Source organism: Pelobates fuscus, chromosome 5 (genome assembly GCF_036172605.1).
Source record: "Pelobates fuscus isolate aPelFus1 chromosome 5, aPelFus1.pri, whole genome shotgun sequence".
Taxonomy (NCBI): Eukaryota; Metazoa; Chordata; class Amphibia; order Anura; family Pelobatidae; genus Pelobates; species Pelobates fuscus.
Genome location: NC_086321.1, coordinates 237,103,304 through 237,127,439, shown reverse-complemented (window position 1 = coordinate 237,127,439; position 24,136 = coordinate 237,103,304). Strand labels below are relative to the sequence as shown.

The window sequence follows — 24,136 nt, the reverse complement described above, 5'->3', positions numbered from 1 at the left end:
TTATATGATGGATCACGATGAACCACATTTTGTTAATATGTTGATTCGGTTTTTCTGAGTTTACTTAAATTTATTTTAATAAAGCTTGTGTGGAAAAAACAACTGCGATGCAAAAGCATAGAATTAACTGATGTAATGCAATGCAAGATTGAAAGCGAAGCAATGCATTAGCATATTGCCAGTGCCACCACACATCAAACAAAACCCCAATTGCATGCATAACAGGATGTAATCACTAAACAATAAAATGTAGCTGCCTTTTTTGCTTGTTGGATATGATTACATCCACCACACCAATACAATTTGTTGTTTAGTAATTAGAGCTCCTTGTGCACGTCACTCCAAGTACTCGTTCGTTTATTGCAAATGCATTTCATTTGAAGCATGACAATTTGTTAATAATCAATACAATACCTGCATATGTACCTACATTTACTATACCTACCTATGCTCACTTACTGTATGTAATAGTTCCTATACATACCTGTGAACTGCACAAAATGTAAAATTGACATTGGCTTGGCAAGTATGCACTATGCAAAGTGTGCATGTTCACTGCAGTTTGCTGTGCAGTTTATGCAATGTTCACTGGATGCTGGAGGTTGGTTTAGGCTGTTGCATATTTTATGCTATTTAAAAAAAAAAGGCATTCCTATGTGCAGCCAATAGCTGAAACCATGTACACCAGTGTGGCGGAATAATATCTCCCTAGTATCTTGACATATGATGTGCTGTTATATGACATATGGTTGTCAGTTTGCCACTGCAGTCAACCACAAAATCCTGAACATAAATCAGAACAACAAGGCGCCACAATCACAAAGTCAAATACAATCCGGAGATTTGCATGGATAGAGGGGACAATGAATAAAGGAAAATATTCACTTTATTGGTAATAAACAAAGATAAAATAGGCAATAGCACACAAAACTGTGCGAAATCGCAACAAAAACATATATTAAAAAGCCAGTTAAGGCAAAACAGCCCCTATGGGCAGCAGCTTAAACAATGCAAGTAACTGTACAAATAAAAGTGCAAGTGCCAAAAGTGCAAAGAATATCAAAAGTCACTCTTACAAAAAAAACACATCAGCACAAACAACAACAGTATACTGACAGAATAAAGACTGCTGCACCACGAATGTAGGGCTCTTGTAGCTGCCCCTCAGTATGAGGGGAAAAGAGCTGCAGCTAGTAGTCAATTAGTGACCATCTCGCTCTCCACCCAGAACAGTCAGTCCATTTCCACACTACTTGCATGTACCTGAGATGCGAAGACAGTGACCACTCTACCAGCTACAGCAGCCTGAGCAATGGAAGCAGTAGGCAGGCTTGGCAGTCAGATACAAAGAGCTCCCTACTGCTGCAGCTAGAAAGCTTTGGCACTTTGTTTTTTTATATATATATATATATTTTTTTACATAAAAATGGATGTGTTGGCAATTGGTGACCCATTCAATGCCAATTTAATAATTATTTTTTTCCCCTTAAAAAGGACAGAAGAATGTGGAGGTGAATGAGAAGTAAAGGATGGAGATCGGGGATAGTTGTGGATAAAAGAGATCTCGGAAATTGCTTGCCAGACCCAAAGTGCAACAATATCTGCAAAAGCTCATGCAAAGTGTCTTCCAACAACTAGAGGGCTACAGGGTCTCACCCCAACTTACAGGATATGGCAAATTCCACAAATAAAAGTTCTAAATAGACATATTACCGGGCCTTAGAGTGGCAGGACTTAGTAAGAAAGATAAAGACCAAGTCAGTAGTAGCCATGGTCAGGATAATGGAACTAGTCCTCCTGAGGCTAATCAGCCCCCCACCCCCTCCACTCTGGGCCATGCGATTGTGATGTAATAACGATCACATGGAATGAATAGCCGTCCAGGCAGCTGCCTGCAAGGGGACTGTCTGGGTTATTAGGCAGTCTTTGTGCTGCTGCACTAAAGTGGGAAAATTAATTATACAGTGCCAAATAAATGTGTATTTTATTGCAGAATATATATATAACATCAAACTTAAAGGGACACTATAGTCACCAGAACAACTACAGCTTATTGCATTTGTTCTGGTGTGTGGAATCATTCCCTTCAGGCTTTTTTGCCCTAGTGATAACTCCACTGGCCACTCCTCAGACGGCTACTAGAGGTGCTTCCTTTGGCAGTGCTGCACTGTGAAAAAATAATGAAAAAAAAATTATATATATGAGCAATTTCATTGTAACCGTATTTTGATATGTATATATATATATATATATATATATATATATATATATATATATATCAATATACACTTAGAATGAAATTATGTAAGTTATATATATATATATATATATAAAAAAAAAAAAAAGAAAAAAGAAAAAGAGACCTTGCACTCCAACTTACTTGATTGTAGACCCGGTGCTAGATTGCACTAAATAGATATAGCCAAAGAAAATCAGCACTCCCAGGATTTGTATCAAAATAAAAATAAATCTTTATTCCAACGGTCAACGTTTCAGTTCCGCTAGGGAACTTTCATCAGGACAGAATACACACATTTAAAAAATGGACATTGTTTAAATAAGGAAGGTAATCAGTGAAACTCACAGTTCAGGTGTGCAGGGGGCTAATCATCCTTCCAAACGAGCGTCTGGGCGAGTGCAGGAGGCAAATGTCTCTCTATACGCGCGCTCAGGTTACTTCCTGGTTGCTCGCGTCCTCCATCACCATGGAGACGTCGGGCACATGCGCAATAGGTATATCTGCTCTCTCTGCAGTCACCCCTCGATCGGAAGTTAGGATTTATACATTGTAACAACTGAATTTGTGCATTGTATCATTGAAACTCACAGTTCTGATGTGCAGGGGGCTAATCATCCTTCCAAACGAGCGTCAGGGCGAGTGTAGGAGGCAAATATCTCTCAGATCATGCACTCAGGTTACTTCCTGGTTGCTCGCGTCCTCCATCACCATGGAGACGTCGGGCACATGCGCAATAGGTATATCTGCTCTCGCTGCAGTCCCCCCTCGCTCGGAAGTTAGGATTTGTGCATTATATCAACTGAAACATTGTTTCAAAACCCTCAAACTGCCGGACAAGGTTATATACTCATTTAGTTAATCGCATACAAAGAAACACCACTATTACATATAGATAAATGTGCTTACAGAAAAATTTTTTTAAAGCGTGCCTGCAAGGGGACTGTCTGGGTTATTAGGCAGTCTTTGTGCTGCTGCACTAAAGTGGGAAAATTAATTATACAGTGCCAAATAAATGTGTATTTTATTGCAGAATATATATATAACATCAAACTTAAAGGGACACTATAGTCACCAGAACAACTACAGCTTATTGCATTTGTTCTGGTGTGTGGAATCATTCCCTTCAGGCTTTTTTGCCCTAGTGATAACTCCACTGGCCACTCCTCAGACGGCTACTAGAGGTGCTTCCTTTGGCAGTGCTGCACTGTGAAAAAATAATGAAAAAAAAATTATATATATGAGCAATTTCATTGTAACCGTATTTTGATATGTATATATATATATATATATATATATATATATATATATATATATCAATATACACTTAGAATGAAATTATGTAAGTTATATATATATATATATATATATATATATATATATATATAAATTTACATAGTTATATATATATGTGTGTGTGTGTGTATAATTTATAGAATTACATAAATATACACATAAAATTTAAATAGATACATATGTATACATATATTTAAATTATATGTGTATATTTATGTAATATTTTTACATAATTATGTTATTTTGTTAATTTGAGGGACCTGCCTGACAACCCAGGCAGAGAGAATAAAATTAGCAAGTTCTATATTAACCTGTAACTTTACAATACACCATAAAACCTGTACATGGGGGCACTGTTGTACTCGTGAGACATTCCTGAACACAAATATTTGACATTCCCAGTTAAAATACCACACAGAACTAAAACACTTCTTAATTTCTCAAACTTTTTTACATTTTATCCATATTAAAGTATGTTTCATATATAAATATTTGATGTGAAATGAAAGCCCTGTTTCTCCTGAACAAAATGATATATAATAAGTGAGGGTGAATTTAATATGAAAGAGGTGAATTACGGTTTAACAGACATATAGCGCAAATTCTAGGTATTCTTTACGTTTTGTTTTGATCAGAACTTGTACAATTGCCTCCGTCCTTAAGGGTTAAAGTTATTTAATATTTTTAAAAATATTATTATATTTTTTTAAAATATTTTTTTTTATATATGATATATTTTTTTATATTTTAATACCTACGCTTCAGCAAGGTTAGTTGACCAATACACAAGTAAAGTAATTTAAAGGAACACTCTGGTCACTATAACTGCTTAATCTAAATTAAACACCTTTGTTTTGAATGGGGAGCTACTGATTGGCCTAAAGCACCCAGCAGTTTGCCTTGATTCCTGAAACTCTGTTTCAGAAGCCAGATGTGCTGGGGGACCTGGAGATAAGGCACTGAAGGCAGCTTTTGGGTTTAAATCATTGGAGAATGTTTTAAATGCTCAAGATAAGAGAGTGCCCAGGGGCCTCCTGTAACAGCTTAAATTAGATAAAGTTGTTACAGTGACCAGACTGTTCATTTAATATTTGATCTTAATTTATTACTTTTTCTTCCCTGGTATAAGAGATAGTCACAATACCTGGTTCAGGAGTTAAGCCTTGTGTCGGTACAGTACTTTCAGGGAAAGTATGGGCTCTCTGTTCAATCATATTTGAGCTTGTTGTGGATTGTATTACTTGTACAGGTACAGGTGTTGCTGCAACAGAATATTCGGGGACTGGAGAGGAAACATTTCCTGCAAAGAAAACAATACAGCAAATTAGTATTCAACAAGCAGGTTACAGGATGTTCTCATATGTTCATGTGTTCATGATTCATCTTAGACTACCATTCTCCACAGGGTATTATGGTTGCCAATCTCTAGCTGTGCTTAATGCAGTACATGCTGTGTGCTATACTTTTGTCACTCACAGATTTATCATGCAATGAAAGTCCTCCGCTAAACTGCTCCCATCGTAATATTCTTTATGATTGCTTTTCAAAATACAGATATAAATAGTTTGTCTACTCACCTGAACTGCATTTTACCAATGTCTCATGGCTTGCAGTAAATATTTATCTCACCAACATAACACATATTTCACTTAAAACTGTAAATGGAATATATTAGCAGATGTTTTATGACTTTACAGAGATTTAAGGATTTTTCTTTATAGTCAAGGAAAGCTGTGAGTCAATTTCCAGTTTGTAATGACTAACCAAGAATAGTAGACATAAAAAAGATTGTAAAAGGAGATTACTGCACATTCACAGTTTACCGTACAGAGAAATATGCATATTGCATTGCTTTGTAAATGTTAATAGAATGGGGTCTGCATGAATAGTCCAGCTCATGGTCAGAAATTAACATCTACTCTTAAAGGAACACTTTAAGTACGATCACCACAACAGTGTGCTCTGGTAGTTCTGGTCCCAGGATTGTCCTGGCGTTATCTCCTTTGTAAGCAGACAAACTGTTTAGAACAAGGTTTTGGTTCTGTCTTAGCAGTAATGGAGACGGGAGAACAATGCGAAGGTGATCCCAGATAAGAACTTAATCAATTCCAATATGATTTGACTAATTCAACAGGTGGTGCCAAAGCATTCCTTGCACCATTACAGCTTGTATGGTGTGTGGAGTGTTCCTTTAATTAATAAATAAGATTACCAAATTGTTATTAAACTGTTTATACATTTGGTAGTGCAACGTATCACACAGAATCCCATATTTGGTTATAACAAAATGAAGCAGCTTATACACAATGTGGCCCAAAGTTTATGTATACTCCTACTAATTACTGTGTTTGGATGTTTCAGCTTCACCTAATGCTAACAAGTGCATAAAATCCAGTAAATAGCCATGAAATCTCCATAGTACTGAAGAGCTCAGTGACTTTAGATGTGACACTGTCAAAGGATGCCATCCATAAAACAAGTGAAATATCTGTTCTACCTGATCTTCTTTGGTAATGGTAGACCATGCATACTCACAGTGTGAAAGCACCAACTGCTGAAGCACAAAGCATGTGAAAAACATAGCAATCTTCTGCTTAAAACACAGTTCCAAACTGACTCTGGAAGATACACACAATTCTCATATATACATGTTTAATGTTAAACCTGATCTGGAGTGGAGTAAAGTGTGCTGCCGCTGGACTATTAAACAGAGGAAACACGTTCTCTGGAGTGGCTTCACAAAAGTATTGCAGTCTGTAAGAATGTAAGAATGTGGGTGTGACTATGCCAGGAGATCGCTACCTGCCAGAATGCATTATACAAAATAATGGTGTAATAACTGTGGGATAATGGTCTGGGGCTGAGCTAGGCCCCTAAGTGAAGGGTAATCTTAGTGCTTCAGGATACATAGACATTTTGGACAACTGTGTGTATCAAATTTTTGTTTCCACAGTTTGGGGAATATCCTTTCCTTTCTCAACATACCCCTTCCCATTGCACAAAACGTGGTCTCAAACTTGGCTTGTTAAATTTGGTATGGAGGATCCTGAGCCATGACCTCAATCCTATTTAACACCTTCAGAATTAATCGCAAACCACACCTTCTCATCTAATATCAGTGCTTGTCCTCAGAAATGCTTTTTTGGCAAACATTTCCACAGAGAGAATCCAAAAGTGGCAGTTGTTCGAGCCACAAGTTAGACGAGTTAGGGGAGGCAACTCAATATTAATGCCAATGGTTTTGGAATGGGATATCTAACAATGTTTAGGTGTCCACATATCTTTGATCATACAGTGCATTTTCATAGTGATATTTACAAATAATGTATATTCTTATTTTGGCCCATTTTTTTTTTTTTTTTTTTTTTAATAAACTTTTAAAATGCTGACACTATAGTCACCAAAACAACGTAAGCTTAATGTAACAGATCTTACCAGTGCAGTCTCACTGCTCAATTCTTCCAATTAGGAGTTAAATCACTTTGTTTATACAGCTCTAGTCACACTTCTCTCCATGTGACTTACATAGCCTTCCTAGACACTTCCTGTAAAGTAAGATCTTATATTTATACTTCCTTTATTGCAAATTTAGTTTAATTCAGAATTTTTATCTACTGCACTATTAATAGCTTACTAGACCTTGCAGGAGCCTCCTGTGTGTAAATAACGTTCAGTTTAAAGATCAGGAGATAAAAGTAAGTTAACATTTGACTAAAATGTAAACCATTTTTTTTCCATGCAGGATGTCTCAGTCACAGCCAGGGGAGGTGTAGCTAGCACTGCATAAACAGGAACAAAAGTGATATAACTCCTAAATGTCAGAGAATTGAGCAGTGAAATTTCAGATGCATAATCTATACACAAAAAAAAAGTTTATTTAAGCTAAAGTTGTTTTGGTGACTATAGTGGCCATTTAACCTGTATATAATTTCATATATTGTGAAAAATATTTTAATAATATGTAATATTTTATATATTTATATGTATTATACATTATTAGATATTGTAATATTTTTAAACAAAAACATATTTTAAAAAATGTACCCAAAAACCTCAAAAGTTTATCAAACATGTTAAATCAGGTTCTTTAATGGAAATTATACAAGTCAGGAACACCCTAGCTTTAGCTTAATGTGTTAATATATTTAGTACCAGCTGATATAGTGGACATACTTCAAAAAGATACATCTCAATATATTCTTCCTGGTAAAATATTTCATAGAGAAATAAATAAATAAATTGCTAACTACTGAAACTAATCTCTACTGTAATGTAGTTATGACACTCATGTTCTGTGAATGACAACTTTTATGTAGGCACACAATATTAATTTTCTAAAACTATTTTACAATTATGTCTAATACATGCACAAAAATATACCAAATTAAAAAATATACTAAATACATGTATACTAATACACATATTGCCACTGTTTGTTAATGTTATTTTTTTTTTTTTCAATATATGATTTTTATTGAAGTTAAATGTGCAAGGGAAGAACAATCACATCAATAGTACAACAGTACTGTAGTGAGAAACAATAATGCATACAGAGACTACATGAATTGACAAAAGGAGTACACGCACAATACAAGATACATATTGATTAACAGTATATAGTGTGGTGACTGTAAATTCTCAGTGTATGACAACAAAGCGAGGTTAACAAACAATATTAACTTGCAATTACAATATTTTATATCACTCTGTCTTAGTTGTAGACCGAAGAGAGTTACAATATTGTCATGTGAAACTCAATGACGTTTCAAGTTGGAAAATATACTCTACAGGAGGCATCTGACATCTAATGATGTTCATAGTGAACTTATAGTCTGCAGAACAGGGTGAGCAATTCACATGGCCTAATTATTGATCGTGCTTTGAAATACTTATTACGGCTGTATTACCGTTACCTCGCTTCCTCTCTAGGAAGACTATCTGGCTGTCAACCAGATTTGTCTTAACAGTTACTTAGTTCTCCAGAGCACGTTGCAAAGACTGAACGAGAGTAAACAATAACAAAATTTTTTTTTTTTTTTTTTACTTAAATAGGGTGATGAACAAGGAGAAAGGAAGATGAGGGGGAGAGAATAGGGTAGAGTAGAATAGAATAACACTCTAATACCAGAAATTACGTGAAGTCCGTAATCGAATACGGATTACCAATGGCTTCCCAGTTATACCACATTACATTAAAGGAATCCAAGTTTTTTCCCATTGCCCACTTTTTTTCAAAGACATAAGTGGAGTTGACTTTGTTTATTACCTCCTGAACTATGGGACATTTTACACTTTTCCAATGAGTGGCTATGCTAGTTTTCGCTGCTACCAGAATGTTTAGTACCGCTGCTCTTGATGAGAGGTCGCCTAAATCAGGTAATAAATGGAGCATGTAACTGGCTGGTTTGAGTGGAATATCGTGACCACTAACTGACTTGATCAAAAGCCGTATTGAGTCCCAAAACGTGTGTAGAGCTGTACAATCCCAAAATATATGTTTCAACGTACCATTGGGATCGGCACATCTCCAACAGTTAGGGGTTGAACCTGGATAGATTAATCCTAACCTGGAAGGAGTCAAATACCACCTCATTAATATTTTGAAATAGGCTTCCCAGTGAGTAACACATTGTGAAGATTTTTTAGTGTATGTAATAGCGGTTTCCCAAGTAGATAGGGGAAATATTTCACCTAGGTCTCGTTCCCATCGGACCATGTATGGCAATTTGTTCTCGTCTGGATTGGATGATAGGGACGAGTAGCAAAAGGATAAAGATCTTACAGAGGGTGTGCTTTGGCGGGCCACAAAGCACAAGTGCCCTAGCCTACTCCACTCTCGTGGGTTGATGTATTTGATGGATCTGGATTGCAGAATATGTTTCAAACGTAAGTACACAAAAAGGTCTTTTGGTGGCAGCTGGAAAAGTTTTTGTATGGTAGGAAATGACATTAAACCTGTCTTTGTATATAAAGAAGACACATGTGAAATACCGCTTGAGACCCAGCGTGATACTGGCAAGTCCGGGGAAATAGCTGTGAGTGCCTGCAAGGGAGCCACGAAGAGTAGCTCTGAACAGGGCCCCAGCAATGAGCTCCAAGATTGCCATGATTTCAATAAAAAAGTCGTAGTAGACAACATGGTTGGGGATGTTGGATGTGTCATTGACCATAAATTATAACTCAGGGGGATTGAAGTACCACATTTAATTTCCAGATCCAGCCACACAGGTGTCGACTTGAGTGTCATTATATCTATACCTTGAGCTAGAGCAGACGCTATATAGTAGTTTTTAACGTTAGGAATTTGAAGGCCACCTTTTTTAATGGGGTACCACAGGGAACGGAAGGATACTCTCGGGGGCTTTTTTTTCCATACATGAGCATTTAAGGTCATTTTAAAACGTTTTAGCAGGGCATTAGGAAGGGCTATAGGCAATGTTCTGAATAGATATAGGATATGCGGTAGAGCCATCATTTTTAGGGAGTTAATTCTGCCTATCCAGGAGGCATTTGCCCCATTCCAGGATGCAATTTGTTTTGAGATTTTTGCTAGTACCACTTCGTGATTTTCTAGGATAGTTTGTTTCGTTGATCGAGCTATTTTGACACCTAGGTAGGAGATAGAAGTTTTGCGCCATTCGAATGTATATTGGGCTTGAAGTGAGTTTAACAGCTGCGTATCCATGTTAAAGGGAAGAATTTGTGTTTTAACTATGTTGTTCTTATAGTACGATATTTTGCCATACTCTAGCAATTTATTTATAACATGCGGAATTGAATGAGACGGTTCGGTAAGAAATAACATGATATCATCTGCGAAAAGTGCTGCCTTCTTTTCACCTGCCGGCGTGAGTATGCCAGGTATCGAGGGATCTTGTTTGATCGCTCTGATCAGTGGTTCCAGGCAGAGGATGAAAATGTGGGGAGAAAGGGGGTGTCAGGATTCACACCGAGACCTCCAGACTGCCAGACGGGGTCACCCTTTTATTGCCCGAAGAGGGATTTGAACCTGTATACTTGGCAGTTCTGAACCTGCTCTTTAACATCTGAGCCATTTCAGGACTTGGGATAACTCCTGTTTTATCTTGTATTGCCTGCAGCACTAAGGGGCTGGACTTCACCTGGCTCAGACCTGTCGATCACTCTCCAGCTGAACCTGATATACTAATCATCAAGGTATAAGACACTGCTCCTCCCTAAGGGCAGTGTCAGTTCAATGACTCTGGTTAGAGAGTTGCTACTCCACGTGCTAAGTATTCTCCTGACCTTGGATTGTGACTCGTATCTCCTGAATTCTGGCATCCTTTGACCTTGGCTTGTTACTCGTATCCCCTGATTTCCGGCACCCTCTGACCATTGGCTTACCTACGACTATTCTCCTGGATTTCCTTGTCTGTACTGCGACTACAAGCATTCACCTGCACAGCCCCCGTGCACAGATTCACAGGCCAGGTGAGTTCTACCTTGACCACCTCGGCCTGTGTCTAAATGCAAGGGTGAGCTTTTATCTCTGCATGTTGGACTCCCAGCAAGGTAAGCCTGACAGGGGGCAGCCTTGCCTAGTCCCATTAGTTATAGGAAAACTGCGAGAGAGAAAGCCGGTGTTGAACACCTTGGCAGAGGGCGCTGAGTATAGGGCTTTAATGCTATTAATGAAGGGGCTGGAGAATTGAAATGCCAATAGTGTATTTTCCATGTATGACCAATTGAGGCGATCGAACGCTTTTTCAGCGTCTAATGCCATAAAAACGCCTTGCACTTTTTTCTTCATGGCCCATTCTAATATATCTATGCAATACCTGGTATTGTCTCCTACCTGTTTACCTGGGACGAAACCTGCCTGTTCTTCTGAGACTAGATTGGGCAGTAAAGGTTTCAATCTGTTGGCGATGATCTTGGCATATAATTTAACATCAGCATTTAGGAGTGAGATCGGCCGAAGGTTACTACAGATCGTAGGGGGTTTATTTGGTTTGGGTAGAGTTATGATGAATGCCTCTAACATTTCTTGCGGGAAAGACCCAGATTTTTGGACTGCATTGAACATGTTTGTAATGTGAGGGGACAGATGTGATGCCATTTTAATGTAATAATAATTGGAGAGGCCGTCAGGGCCAGGGGCTTTATGTTTAGGGAGGGAGTGGATAGCTGATTCAACCTCTTCGGTCGTGAACGGTGTGCTCAGCAACTCGTTTTGCTGCGATGTGACCTGTGGGAGAGTTATATGTGTTAAAAAGTGCTTAATTTCTCCTATAGTGGGTGTGTGCGTGTCAGTGTGTTTTCCCAGATTATATAGGTCTTCGTAATAGTGAGATAGTTCGTTAACAATATCATTAGGATTAAACAATTTCACTCCGTCTTTGGATGTAATATAGGGAATTTTAGTCTGGATATATCTAGATTTTAATTGGCGCGCCAACAATTTACCGGCTTTATTACCCATATGGTAGAAATGTTGTTTCAGTTTTCGAGCGTGCTTAATATAGTCGTCTGCGTGTAGATGATGAATGGCCTCCTGTATTTTGGCTATTTGTTTGGATATGGACTTCGAGGGGGAAGTTTTATTGGATTTTTCCAATGATTCCAGCTGTTGGGTAAGCTGAACCATGGAGTTTTGGATGCGTTTTTTGTTTTTTGAGCCCAGTTTTATAAATGCACCCCTAATGACTGCTTTATGGGCAAGCCATTGTGTTTCAACGGAAGTGTGTTCGGTAGAGTTAGTCTGAAAATAGTGGTCTAATTCAGCAGCAATTGTTTTATGGTTATCCGGACAGTCTAAAAGTGATTCGTTTAATCTCCACTTTCCCCGACCTTTGGCGGGGTACGGGATCTCGATGGTGGTTTCAATTGGGGCATGGTTGGACCAGGTGCGTTGGCCTATTGTTTGGCTGACCAGATGTGGTAAAGTAGATTTGTCTATGATGCAAAGGTCTATACGCGAGTAAGTCGTGTGGACGTGTGAGAAATAGGAGTAATCTCTGCCCGTAGGATATAAATTTCTCCAGGCATCATATAAATCAGATGTATGTAGAAGATGGGTAAATAGTTTGCCGTTCTGTATAGATGTCTTAGTGGGGGGTTTTTTATGCGTGCGTTGAGTGTCCAACTGGGGGTCTAAGGCGCAATTGAAGTCGCCACAAATTATTAAATGTCCTTGTTTAAGCTTGGAGATTTTATTAAAGGCTTTTTTTAAGAAAGGATATTGAGCTTCATTAGGTGCATATAGGGATACTACTGTAGCTTTTATTCCGTTCATTTCACCCACTAAAATTAGTAATCTACCCGCTGGGTCTACGTATTGTTTGTACAATGAGAAAGCCCAATCTGAGTGGAAGAATATGGCAACTCCCTTGGTTTTATTTGGTGCATGTGCGTGAAACCCAGTTGGGTAACGTGGCGAGTATAGCCTAGGCGGGCCTTTCTTTTGGAGGTGAGTTTCCTGTAAGCAAACGATTGCTGCATTAGAGGCATGCATGTCTCGTAACAGCTGCCGCCGTTTGTTTGGACTATTAAGCCCTTTGACGTTGAGGGACATAATTTTCATTGTATTACGAGTCATACCAACAACAGTGTAGAGAAAGTGCTAATGACATGACCGTAACGTCCGATGGGCAGATGAGAATATTGAACTGTACTTTGAGTGAATGTTTGTTTTACAGATAAACCGCCCTGCGAAGTGATCGGGTTGTATTTGTGCCTCCCTCGCAAGCCAATAATGATGAATGCATCATCCTTTGGTAACATGTATAAGAGTGTGGAAATTACGGGGGAAAGGGGAGAGAGGGAAAAGATAAAGGGAAACAGCAAACACAAGTATATACAATTATCTCCATTTAGAAGGAGATGAGAAAGGGTCATATAGAGTTCACCGAAAGATGCACTCAAGAGGTGACCTGAAAAGTTGGTGGGAACGTGGGAACGTGGAGCTCCTACCGTCCTGATGTTGTATAACTCAAAAGCAGAAAAAGAGAGAACGTAGTTTTCTAACGAGTAGTATCGTGGCGGATATGCCGCGCCCTGCTCATGTTAGGAAACAGCACTTTTAAACATCAACATAACAAGTGATTCGAATAGAGTGCAGTTGGTAGCCACAACAAATAAACCTGGGACAAACTACAGTATAAAGTAACAAGTTAACTTTGGTCTAAGTACGGAGTAGGTATAATCATTAGGTTGTATTGGTCAGGGTGGCTTTTTAACTAAGCTGAGCCTTAAAGTTAGGTCTAAAGTTTACGTGAGTCGCGGTGCGGCCCATGCACACACAAAGCACATTGAAAGGGCCAATGTTACATTAATCACGGCATTAGAAGAATAAAACAATATAAATAAAGCATGAACATTATGCATAAAGTTGAACCTTCCGCATGGCCAAGGGTGCGGATCGACTTAAGCGTCTGTACGCCTTCTAAAGGGACAATATAGTGAGACATATCATATAATGGTAACTTCAGTCCCAAGGCCTACAAAGTGATTACTATTTCCGACCAAGAAATAAATAAATGAGGGAAGTTGTAATCATATGGACAGGGTGAAAAATGCTTACATTCGCTTTTACTCTTATTTCTATGTCCCTGTAACAAGATTTAGCCTTGGTATATGCAATAAGTTAACAGGTGGGTGTTCACATACAGGATAGGAACCTCTGTTGAGCATAAAATGGAATACTATACCAATATTGCTCGAAATATGTGGTGCATGATGGCTGTAAAAGTTCATTTCACTGTGGTTCGGGCTCCTGCCATGTGCCACTCATTTTGGATTTTCTTCGGAGAACTCTCCCCGGATGCCACTTGATGTTCTCCTGTTGGTCGCCATAGTCCCCATTCAGAGAGAGTCTTCATACCTTCTTTAGGGTCGTTGATAACACGGGTTGTTCCCTGTCTCCAGACGATCAACTTTGTAGGGTAACCCCACTTGTAATTCACATTGTTGTTCCGCAAAGTTTTTGTAATGGTGATAAATTCTCTGCGCTTCGCCATGGTGGCAGCAGACAAGTCCGCAAATAAAGCAATTGCAGTGTGTGGGTCTGGAAGGTTCGCCATTTTCCTCGCTGCTGACAATAGGGATTCTTTGTGTACATAGTAATGAAATTTTACTATCACGTCTCTGGGCGATTCAGGAGGTAAACGAGACGGTCGAGGGAGTCTGTGCATACGATCATATGCCCATGCAGAGTCGGGTAAGTCCGGGACCAAGGCCTTGCAAATAGAAAGAATATGCGCTGGGAGAGCATCGTGGGAAATGTCGTCGGGAATACCCCGGAATCTGATATTTTGCCGCCTGGATCTGTCCTCCAGGTCAGCCAGCTTCAGTTTCAGTGCTTCATTTTCATCTGATAATGATTGGAGCTTGTCCACAACTTCGTTATGGGCATTGCATAGGTCGCCTGTTTTATTCTCCAGGTGGCTAGTCCGGTCGCCCAGGCTTGTAATCTCTTTCCGCAATTCTTTGTCAATACGCTGGAAATCAGCTTTTATGGTAGCTCTCAGCTCTTGCAGCATTTTATGGAGACTCTTCTCCGTTACTGGAGAGTCTGTATATTTGGAAGAGATTGACTCTTGATCGGAAGCACCGTCCGACATAGTTTCTGTCTCCTCGCCGCCATCTTGGGTAAGTACTTGGCGTTCTTTTTTCTTTATTTTGGCCGATTCTCGAGTTCTCGGCTGCTTGGGATAAGACATACTTCCTACACCGAAGTTCTGCTACGTTAGGGTAAGGTAATCTGTTGAGTTATCGCTTTGGGTAGCTTGAATTGTAGCTTTCAGGGCGGTTTAACGCCGGAGCTCCTACTCCATGCGGCCGCTCACACCGGAAGCCAGACACGCCCCCTGTTTGTTAATGTTAAAGCACTACCAAATAAAAAACTGCATTTCCGTTATTGAAAATAAATATAAATTACATATACAGTAAAGATTTACAAAAGAAAGCAGATTAAACTATTTGAAACAGCTTAAGTTAAGCATGCTTAAAAATTAGATTAAACTAAAATAAATATTGTAATTTAGAGGAACAACAAAGTATCTTATTTACACAGGCTGATCTCTAAACACATTTATTGTAGTTTAAAGACACATTATGGACTTTAACCGTGTTCCCCCCTGACTGAATGCTTGTTCTACTTACTGACTTTATGTTTGATACCATGTTATAACTTATTATTTGACTTTATTTTCCCTTCTGTACATACTTTACTTATTTCATTTATAGTGAAAACTATAATTGTTATGTGTATTTCACTTATTTATCTGTTTTTTTTTACAACAGTTCATATATTGTTGTGTATATGTCATTATAATATTAATTATATTAATAAATATATTAGACAAGACATAAAGACACATTGATTTTGTTGGTCTGATGTTTTTTTTAAGGTTACGTGCTTCCGCAATACATTGCTTTAAATGCTGTTCGGGTGATACTTCAACTACTTTGAAAGCCAGTGCAGACATACAAAGCAGCAGTAAAAAGCAGCGTAAAGGGCATTCTCAAACCCAGGCATATTTTTTTTTTTTTTTTTAAAAAGGCATGAACAGGGGTTTACCAACTGGGTTCTTTTTGGCTTAATCCTGTTCTGGCCATTAGATTCTGGGGTAGTAACAACCTGATGTGGGGTCATCTGACACCTGTTTATGAATATGAATAATGCACCCAAATAAGATCCAAACTTTGTGCAACATTGACACAGGAATTTGTAGAACACTATTAATAAAAACCTTACTGCCAAAGGCATACATCTTAATTTAACTTTCAGTCTTGCCTAGGTTGAGTCTCAGCAGGTCTTGCCCACCCTCATGAAAATACTTGATAAACCTTCATAAGAGTTATCTATAGTGGTATCATGTCAGCTAACATGGAATCATAGATATGTGTATCATCAACACACAACAATCCATGTACCTGGGTACGGTGTCCCAATAAATTAATATAGATAGAGATCAACTGCATCCTTTCAAAGAGATCTGGGTCAGTTTCTACACAGAATGAACTTATTGCAAAATGCAGAAGAGGTGAAAGAATTATCTTTAAAAAATAATCTAGGTGGTTGGGGCTTGGTTCTTTTAGAATAGTAAGAGTTTACTCTGCAATTCCTCTTTTGAAGTTTATGGGAAAACTGGCATTCAGTAAGCAGAGTAACCTCTTACTCTGTTAAGACAATTCAATCTTATGCATTTACTACATTAAAACACAGTTTCAGTCTATGACGTAATAGTCATGTATTTGTTTAAGTGTTGCATTTCAGTGGACGATAAATTAAATTCCCATTATTGACCAAAAAAAACATTGCAAAATATGCTAATAAGGTAATATTAATAGACAATGATAAGGTACATAATACTATATGTCTTCTTTGCCATATTTTATTTTAAGCCTGGATGTGCCATGCATGTTATACACCAACATACCGGCAAGATTATGTGGTTCTGTGCTTGGAAGTATATGTTGACACTACTATTCCATGGGCTTGTCTATCCTTCTCAGTAATTATTTTGGTTTATGGCCAATTTTATGTCTTTGCCTCTTGGGATATGTGAACTAGTACTAATATACTCTACTGCCCCTCATTTGTGATGATCTGGAGAGTAGTCATATATGGCACGTGGTATTCAGAATACTGGTTCACTTTGGCAGCAAAGGTTTAAAAAGAGATTACAGTTCTTAATTTACAAAAATAACAGTCTCGCTGAATGAGAATTGCGTTGCGTCTTGCAAATTCATTTTTTTCCCCGCAATTGCACTCAATATAACCCATACAAGTTATCAATTGTAAACATAATACGCACACGTTTAAAGTCACTCACTTTTTATGAGTCTCAGAAAATAGAGCACTGGTTATATTAGTTAGCTTACATGATATCATTTATCATAGACTAGGTTTTCTGTTATAATTTTTTTTAAATACATTTTTTAAATAGAAATATTGTTATATATTTTTACTAAACAGTTTTTATGAAATCTGACGTGTTTTTTTTTCAATTTGTTATATATTAAAATGTCATGCATTAATCATTGAATTAAAGATACTGACTCACCTGTTGTTCCATCAGTAGCAAATAAAACAATAAAAGCAAAGCAGTTAAAAGCAGGCGTTTTCATGATTTAATCCAAGAAAATCCTGGAAATCGAGAAGAAAATGTTGGCTGTGAAATGGGATAGTTTGAAATTGCTTTCATGCAATTGAGCGTCGGCTCAACCCACTGAACAGAAAATATAATTCTCTGGTCACTATGTAGTGAGAGCACACTATGAAATTTGACTCTTCTTCAAGTCGTACATTCTAGCTTTACCCATATCTGCCATCCTCAAAAAATCACAGATTGCTTCCAAATACCAGAGAGAATATTACACCTCAAAGAGAATGCATGGACGTCTAACAAGCACCTTTAAAATGTATTTCTAATCAAAGATTTTTAATTTTAACCAGAGTGATAGTATTTAAAGAATGTGAACTGTGCAAGAACCATAATGAAAAACATGTACTGTATATGGAAAAATACACCCTTCAAAGACTTCCAAAGTATACTACTGTAGATGGAAAAATGCAACATTGACTTTAATATTAAGCTAATTGAAATATTTACATAAGGTGAACAGTTCACATTTTATATTCAAGAAGTTTATAGTAAATGCATTACATCCACACAAAATAAAATTTTAATGAAATATGTTATTTTGTCAGTTAAATAAATGGACACTTATTGAAATAAGATGCCACTAGGAAGATTTCTATTACGATGGGAAGAGTTCACCTTATTAAATTGCTGGAGCATATTCTGCTGGTGTCAGCGATATTGATCATTCACATAGAAATAATGTTCTAAATAATGATTTGAAATCTGCATATTTGCATACAATAATAATCACCATGGATGATGTGTATCTTGATATTTAAAGGTTCTCTGTCACCTTAATTCACAAAGCAGCAGTTATATTACTGATTGTCTCTCTCAAGTAATAAAGATTAAAAAAAATAATAATAAATAAAAAAAATAATATAATACAGTGCTCTATTTTCTGAGACTCATAAAAAGTGTGTGAATTTAAACGAGTGCAAATTATGTTTACAATTGATTACTTGTATGGGTTATATTGAGTGCAATTGCGAAAAAAAAAAATAATTTGCAAGACGCAACGCAATTCTCATTCAGTGAGACTGTTATTTTTGTAAATTAATTGCAAGAGATCTGTAATCTCTTTTTAAACCTATGCTGCCAAAGCGAACCAGTATTCTGAATACCACGTGCCATATATGACTACTCTGCAGATCATCACAAATGTGGGGCAGTAGAGAATATTAATACTAATTCACATATCAAAAGAGGCCAAGACACAGAATGGGCCATAAACAAAAATATAATAATATAATACAGTGTAATGAAACAAGAATCAAGAAGAGGCCTGGCAAATGGAACCTTGTCTTTCTCTAGCCCTTGGGTTGTAAATATTTAGCAGTAACTGATTGACTCTTTTTCGTGTCCTTTTGGTTAATCTGAATATCTTTTCCATATTTTAATTAATTAAATTTGGACGAGCCAAACTATTACATGGATGAAATTTGGATGACCCACCTTTTATATTGGACAAAGTGGGTCAGTTAAAACAAATGTTTTCGCTATTCACAAGTTTAGTTGAGAGTATTATATATTAAGGTCATCGAAAGACCCAGGAGATGCTCACCTTTTTCATAAATAGCCCAAAAAGGGTCTAGGAGTTGCCAATTCTTTTGGGTCCTAAGTGAAAAATTCCTAAAGGGACTAAACCTTTTTTATATATGACCCATAAAGCATCTGTGCATTTCCTGTTCCCTAAGTGGTTAATCAATTATTTAATATAAAGGTAAGTATAACAACCCCACACAATGCCTAAACCTATACCATCCAAAGAGATAAACAAAGGATCGCAACATATTGCCAAACCTTATGGTGGCAATACTTAAAGCAATGTCTGTAGTAGGCAAAATAGCAACATTAAGACACAAAGCAATGTCAAAAATGCCAGAAGTACACAACAGCGAGAAGCCAAGGAGTCTAGAATAATAGAATAGTCAGATAAGCCAAATCGAGAAACCAGAATATCACAAAACGAGGAACGTGCTATTGGAATCACAAGGAAATCCAACAGGGCAATGAACAGATATAGAGAATATATAGGCCTTGACAGCTGCACCCTTAAAATTTGAGAGGACATCGGCAACGATGTGAGTTTGCATCAATACAGTCATGATGTGGCTGTGGTGCTACACGGTCTGATGCTAGAAACGCTGGCAGTGTTATCTTAGGGTGTGAAACTGATGTGATGCTTACTTGCGTAGGTACATGTAAAAATTTGATAGAAGTGCACTCCACCCCTTGCCAAGGAATCCAGGGTGCTTCACTGGATATGTCCCAGTACCAAAATGGACCAAATGTAATAGTAGAAATAGAAAATGAATCCAGGCACTCCAAATGAATTCCAAGAAAAAGGCAATTTATTGGAACCAGCAGCTACAAAGCGACGTTTCAACCCCTTAGGGTCTTTATCAAGCTTGATAAAGACCCTTAGGGGATGAAACGTCGCTTTGTAGCTGCTGGTTCCAATAAATTGCCTTTTTCTTGGAATTCATTTGGAGTGCCTGGATTCATTTTCTATTTATACTTGCGTAGGTAGGCGCACTAAATGAGACATTATAAGGGAGTGCATTCTTACAATAGATAAGTGACAAGGGGTCTCCAAGTATGGTCCCAACTAACCTAAAAAGATAAATAAATACAATTTGCAAAAATAAAAAGTTCATACTCACCTGTAGACGTCCTGATTGATTAAAGATTATATACCAATGCAACTTGTGAATCTCAGTTTATATTTGTAAGCATGATTTTACATGACAATCCTGTGTGGTGGTATTTCCTTCGCGGTAGTGATTTGAGTTTCATGTTCTGCCTTTCCAGAGCACTAGTTCTGCCTAGTGTTCTCTTCATATATACTGTACTTATATCTAGATTCACTTAGAAGCACATGGTTAGAAACTGGCATTGCAGCAAATTTACATCATAAAAAATATTGACTAATTGGTGTAAATCTCTAGTGAATTCAATTAGTAAACATTTTTTGTCAGGAAACCACATAAATAATTTCAAGCATAACAAAAATCTATTTCATTGGTACTCCTTACCGTGTGTAAGGTTTCACTAGCTGAGTACCACTGGATAAAATAACACTTTTATTGTTGCAGCCAGAAGTAGTGCTATGTGCTCCTTCCTGTGGCACTGATAGTAAATTATAACAGAGGGATATTGGAGATCTCAAACAAACATGGAGAGGCCCAGAATATAAACCAAGAGCAAGGCATTAGGCTGCTAGAGTAGAACCTGCCAAGAATGTAGTACATTGACGTTGTGGCATGCTTATGCAATGTATGATCATATAATGTAACTAAACCCCCATTATTTTTGGTGAGATGCTTTTAAATAAAACTATTATATTCTATGAGACTTAAAATTGCTTTATCCAAGCATCTCCTTGGATCCAAGCATTTCCTTGTCTGTGCTAAACATGTAAGGAACTCTTGTCATCTTCATTAGATGGTGGGGAGATCAGAGTGGCACAGGGAGTCTCACCTCTGGCTGGGAGCCATATTCTCGCAAACTCAGGTCACTGAGAGTGTTGTCGCTGGTTCCCATGTCAAAGCTCTCAGTAAAGCTGGAGCTCATCTGAAGTAAGTATACCAGAGCGCACTGAGCCCGCTGGACAACCAGGAATGTCCCCCTGATGCCGACTCCCTTAGCCAAAGGGAACAAACGGAGGGGAGAACTAATATATATATATTTTTTTTTTATATTTTCTTCCACTCTGCAGCCTGAACCCCTATGCCCACATACACAACAGCCACACATATACACAATAAAGCCCCCTATACATACACATACACACACACACAAAACAGCCCCACCTAAACTCACTGTTGCCAATGTAGATTAAATACATGTATACGCACACTGCAGCCCCTAGATGCACACACTCCTTCTAGAAACACATTACATCTCATGGACTAACACATACACTATACCCTCTAGACTCACAAATACTCTATAGTCCCTGGACATACACACTACAGTACATATGCAAACACAAACTACCTTTTGCACACATGCTACAGCCCCTATATATAAACACGCACATTACAGTCCCTGTACACATACAAGCCCACAACAAGATACACCCACATGCACACAACAGCCACTATACACATACAAGCCCACAACACCTTCTAGAAACACTTTAAATACACACACATGCTTTCTCGCTCTCTTTACCACCACTAGACACACACACACACAAACACACACAATTTATACAGCCTCTGGATGCATACACTTTACATTCAGTTGAAACACATACACACTAGAGTCCCTAGCCACAAATAGTACACCACAGACTCCTTTACACACACACTACACCACAAACAGTCACCTCTACATACATGCAACTCCACAATCCCACAATCCCACAATTAGCCTTTAACTAAATGCAGCATCACAGACAGCCTCCCCATACATGCACAACACCCTTTACTGGCCATGCCCCACTTTTGTCCTCTGGACTGGTATCCCTCTTAAATGGACACCAGAGACAAGTCACCCGGAAATGCAGAGCTGTGCTGTGTAAAATAAACACAGGGCATTACTCCACGTGAGAGCTCTTCAGCAGGGTTCTGCGCCGGAGATTCCATGGAGGAACAGGGAATTAACATACTCACTTTGAGGTGGTGAGCATGTCATTGTTGATGATGACATGATACGTCCCCTCTCTATTTCAGCCCCCTCTTACTGGGCTGCTCTGCCTTTAAATGCATGGGCTGAATTTTTTTTTGCCCTGTATGGCTATATATATACATATACACATACACATACACACTGTCATGGGAAAAAGAAAATACATACTCTTTGAATGCTATGGTTTTGCATATCGGGACACATTATCATCTGCTTCTTCACAGGTCTTATAATTAGGTAAATACAGCCTAAGATGAAAATCAACACAGTGTCATGATTTATATTACATAAATAAATCTAAAATGGAAAAGCCATGTGTGAAAAACGAAGTACACTTTATGATTCAATAGCATGTAGAACAACCTTTAGCAGCAATAACTTGAAATAATTATTTTCTATATGACTTATCAGTCTCTCACACCATTGTGGAAGAATTTTGGTCCATTCTGCTTTAAAATGTTGCTTCAGTTCACTGATGTTTGCTGGCATTTGTTTATGCACAGCTCTCTTAAGGTCCCACCACAGCATTTCAATCGGGTTGAGGTCTGGACTCTAACTGGGTCATTGAAATACCTTGATCTTTTTATTTTCAGCCATTCTGTCGTAGATTTTCTGATGTGATGGGATCATGGGATCATTATCCTGTTGCATGACCCAATTTCAGCCAAGCTCTAGCTGCCAGGCAGATTGCCTCACTTTTGACTCAAGAATAATTTGGTATACAGAGGAGTTCATTGTTGAAACAATGACTGCATGGTTCCAGGAATCCCGTGGCTGCAAAACAAACCCAAAACCATCAGCCTTCCACCACCATGCTTGACAGTTGGTATAAGGTATTTGTGCTGATATGCTGTGTTTGGTTTTTGCCAAAAGTGGCGCTGTGCATTATGGCTGAACATCTCCACTTTGGTCTTGTCTGTCCAAAGGACATTGTTCCAGAGGTCTTGTGGTTTGTTCAGATACAACTTTGGAAACCAATTCCATAATACCATGATCTTTTTAGAGAGAAGAGGGTTTCTCCAGGCAACCCTTCCAAATAAACCATACTTGTTTAGCAGGGCCAGATTAAGAGCCCAGTGGGCCTGGTGCTGACAATGATGATGGGCCTAATTTGGTCTTATCGACTAAAAACACTAAACCAGTCATACCTACCAATCGTCATGTATCTGGCGGAAGTGGTGCTGAAGGGAAACTCGAATTTATGCTTTCATCTTTCAAGTAAATCCATACCTCTAACAGCAGTGTCCAGTGAAGCAGGCAGTCAATGGACGGGGTAAAAAAGTGGGCCACTGAAGCAAATCATGTAATCAGAAGTGGCAAAAGGCGTGTCTGTCTAAAGAATTGGAAGGCCAGCCTGGCATGAATGCATGTTAGGCTGCCTGCCAATCATGCATGCTGGCCAACTAAGGGCACACTATGCAGACAGCACCCTGAGCTTGGCATAAATGCGTCTAATGATGAGTTCGCTCCACACTTTCTATGGACTGTCCCCTAGCACTCGTTGGTTCATTCCTCTACTAACCTCCTTACTAGCAGGCAGAAACTCCTGGTATATAGTCTGGGACAGAGAAAAGCGGTATGTAGTGAGTGCAGAAGAAAGGGAACATGCCACAGTGTTAGAGAGACTGAAACAGCAAGAGTATTTGCATTGTGCACACAGTCAGCTTTACCTTAACTAATTTCATTGTCAGCCAGTCCACACAAGTTTTGTTCCCATACATCCCTCTAAAGTTTCCATGCTTAAGCAAGAGTATGTAAAGGATAGTTAGGGTTGCCACCTTTCGTGGAAAAAAATACCGGCCTTACTAATTTGCATAATTAAATATGTATGCGTGTAAATCACAAGGAGTGACCT

General features: G+C 38.3%; 1 protein-coding gene across 3 annotated transcripts in view; it reads right to left on the bottom strand.

Annotated features, from left to right (window-relative positions):
• Positions 1-17,736, bottom strand: part of LOC134612781 (uncharacterized) — a 66,419-nt gene extending 48,683 nt beyond the window's left edge. For all 3 annotated transcript variants that reach the window (XM_063457223.1, XM_063457221.1, XM_063457222.1), the window contains exons 1-2: positions 17,563-17,736; positions 4,677-4,832 (exon numbers count right to left, since the gene is read on the bottom strand). In XM_063457223.1, coding sequence (XP_063313293.1) covers positions 4,677-4,832; positions 17,563-17,626 — 220 coding nt within the window. In that variant the 5' untranslated portion in view covers positions 17,627-17,736. The remainder of the gene's footprint in view (positions 1-4,676; positions 4,833-17,562) is intronic.
• Positions 17,737-24,136: the final 6,400 nt, after the last annotated feature.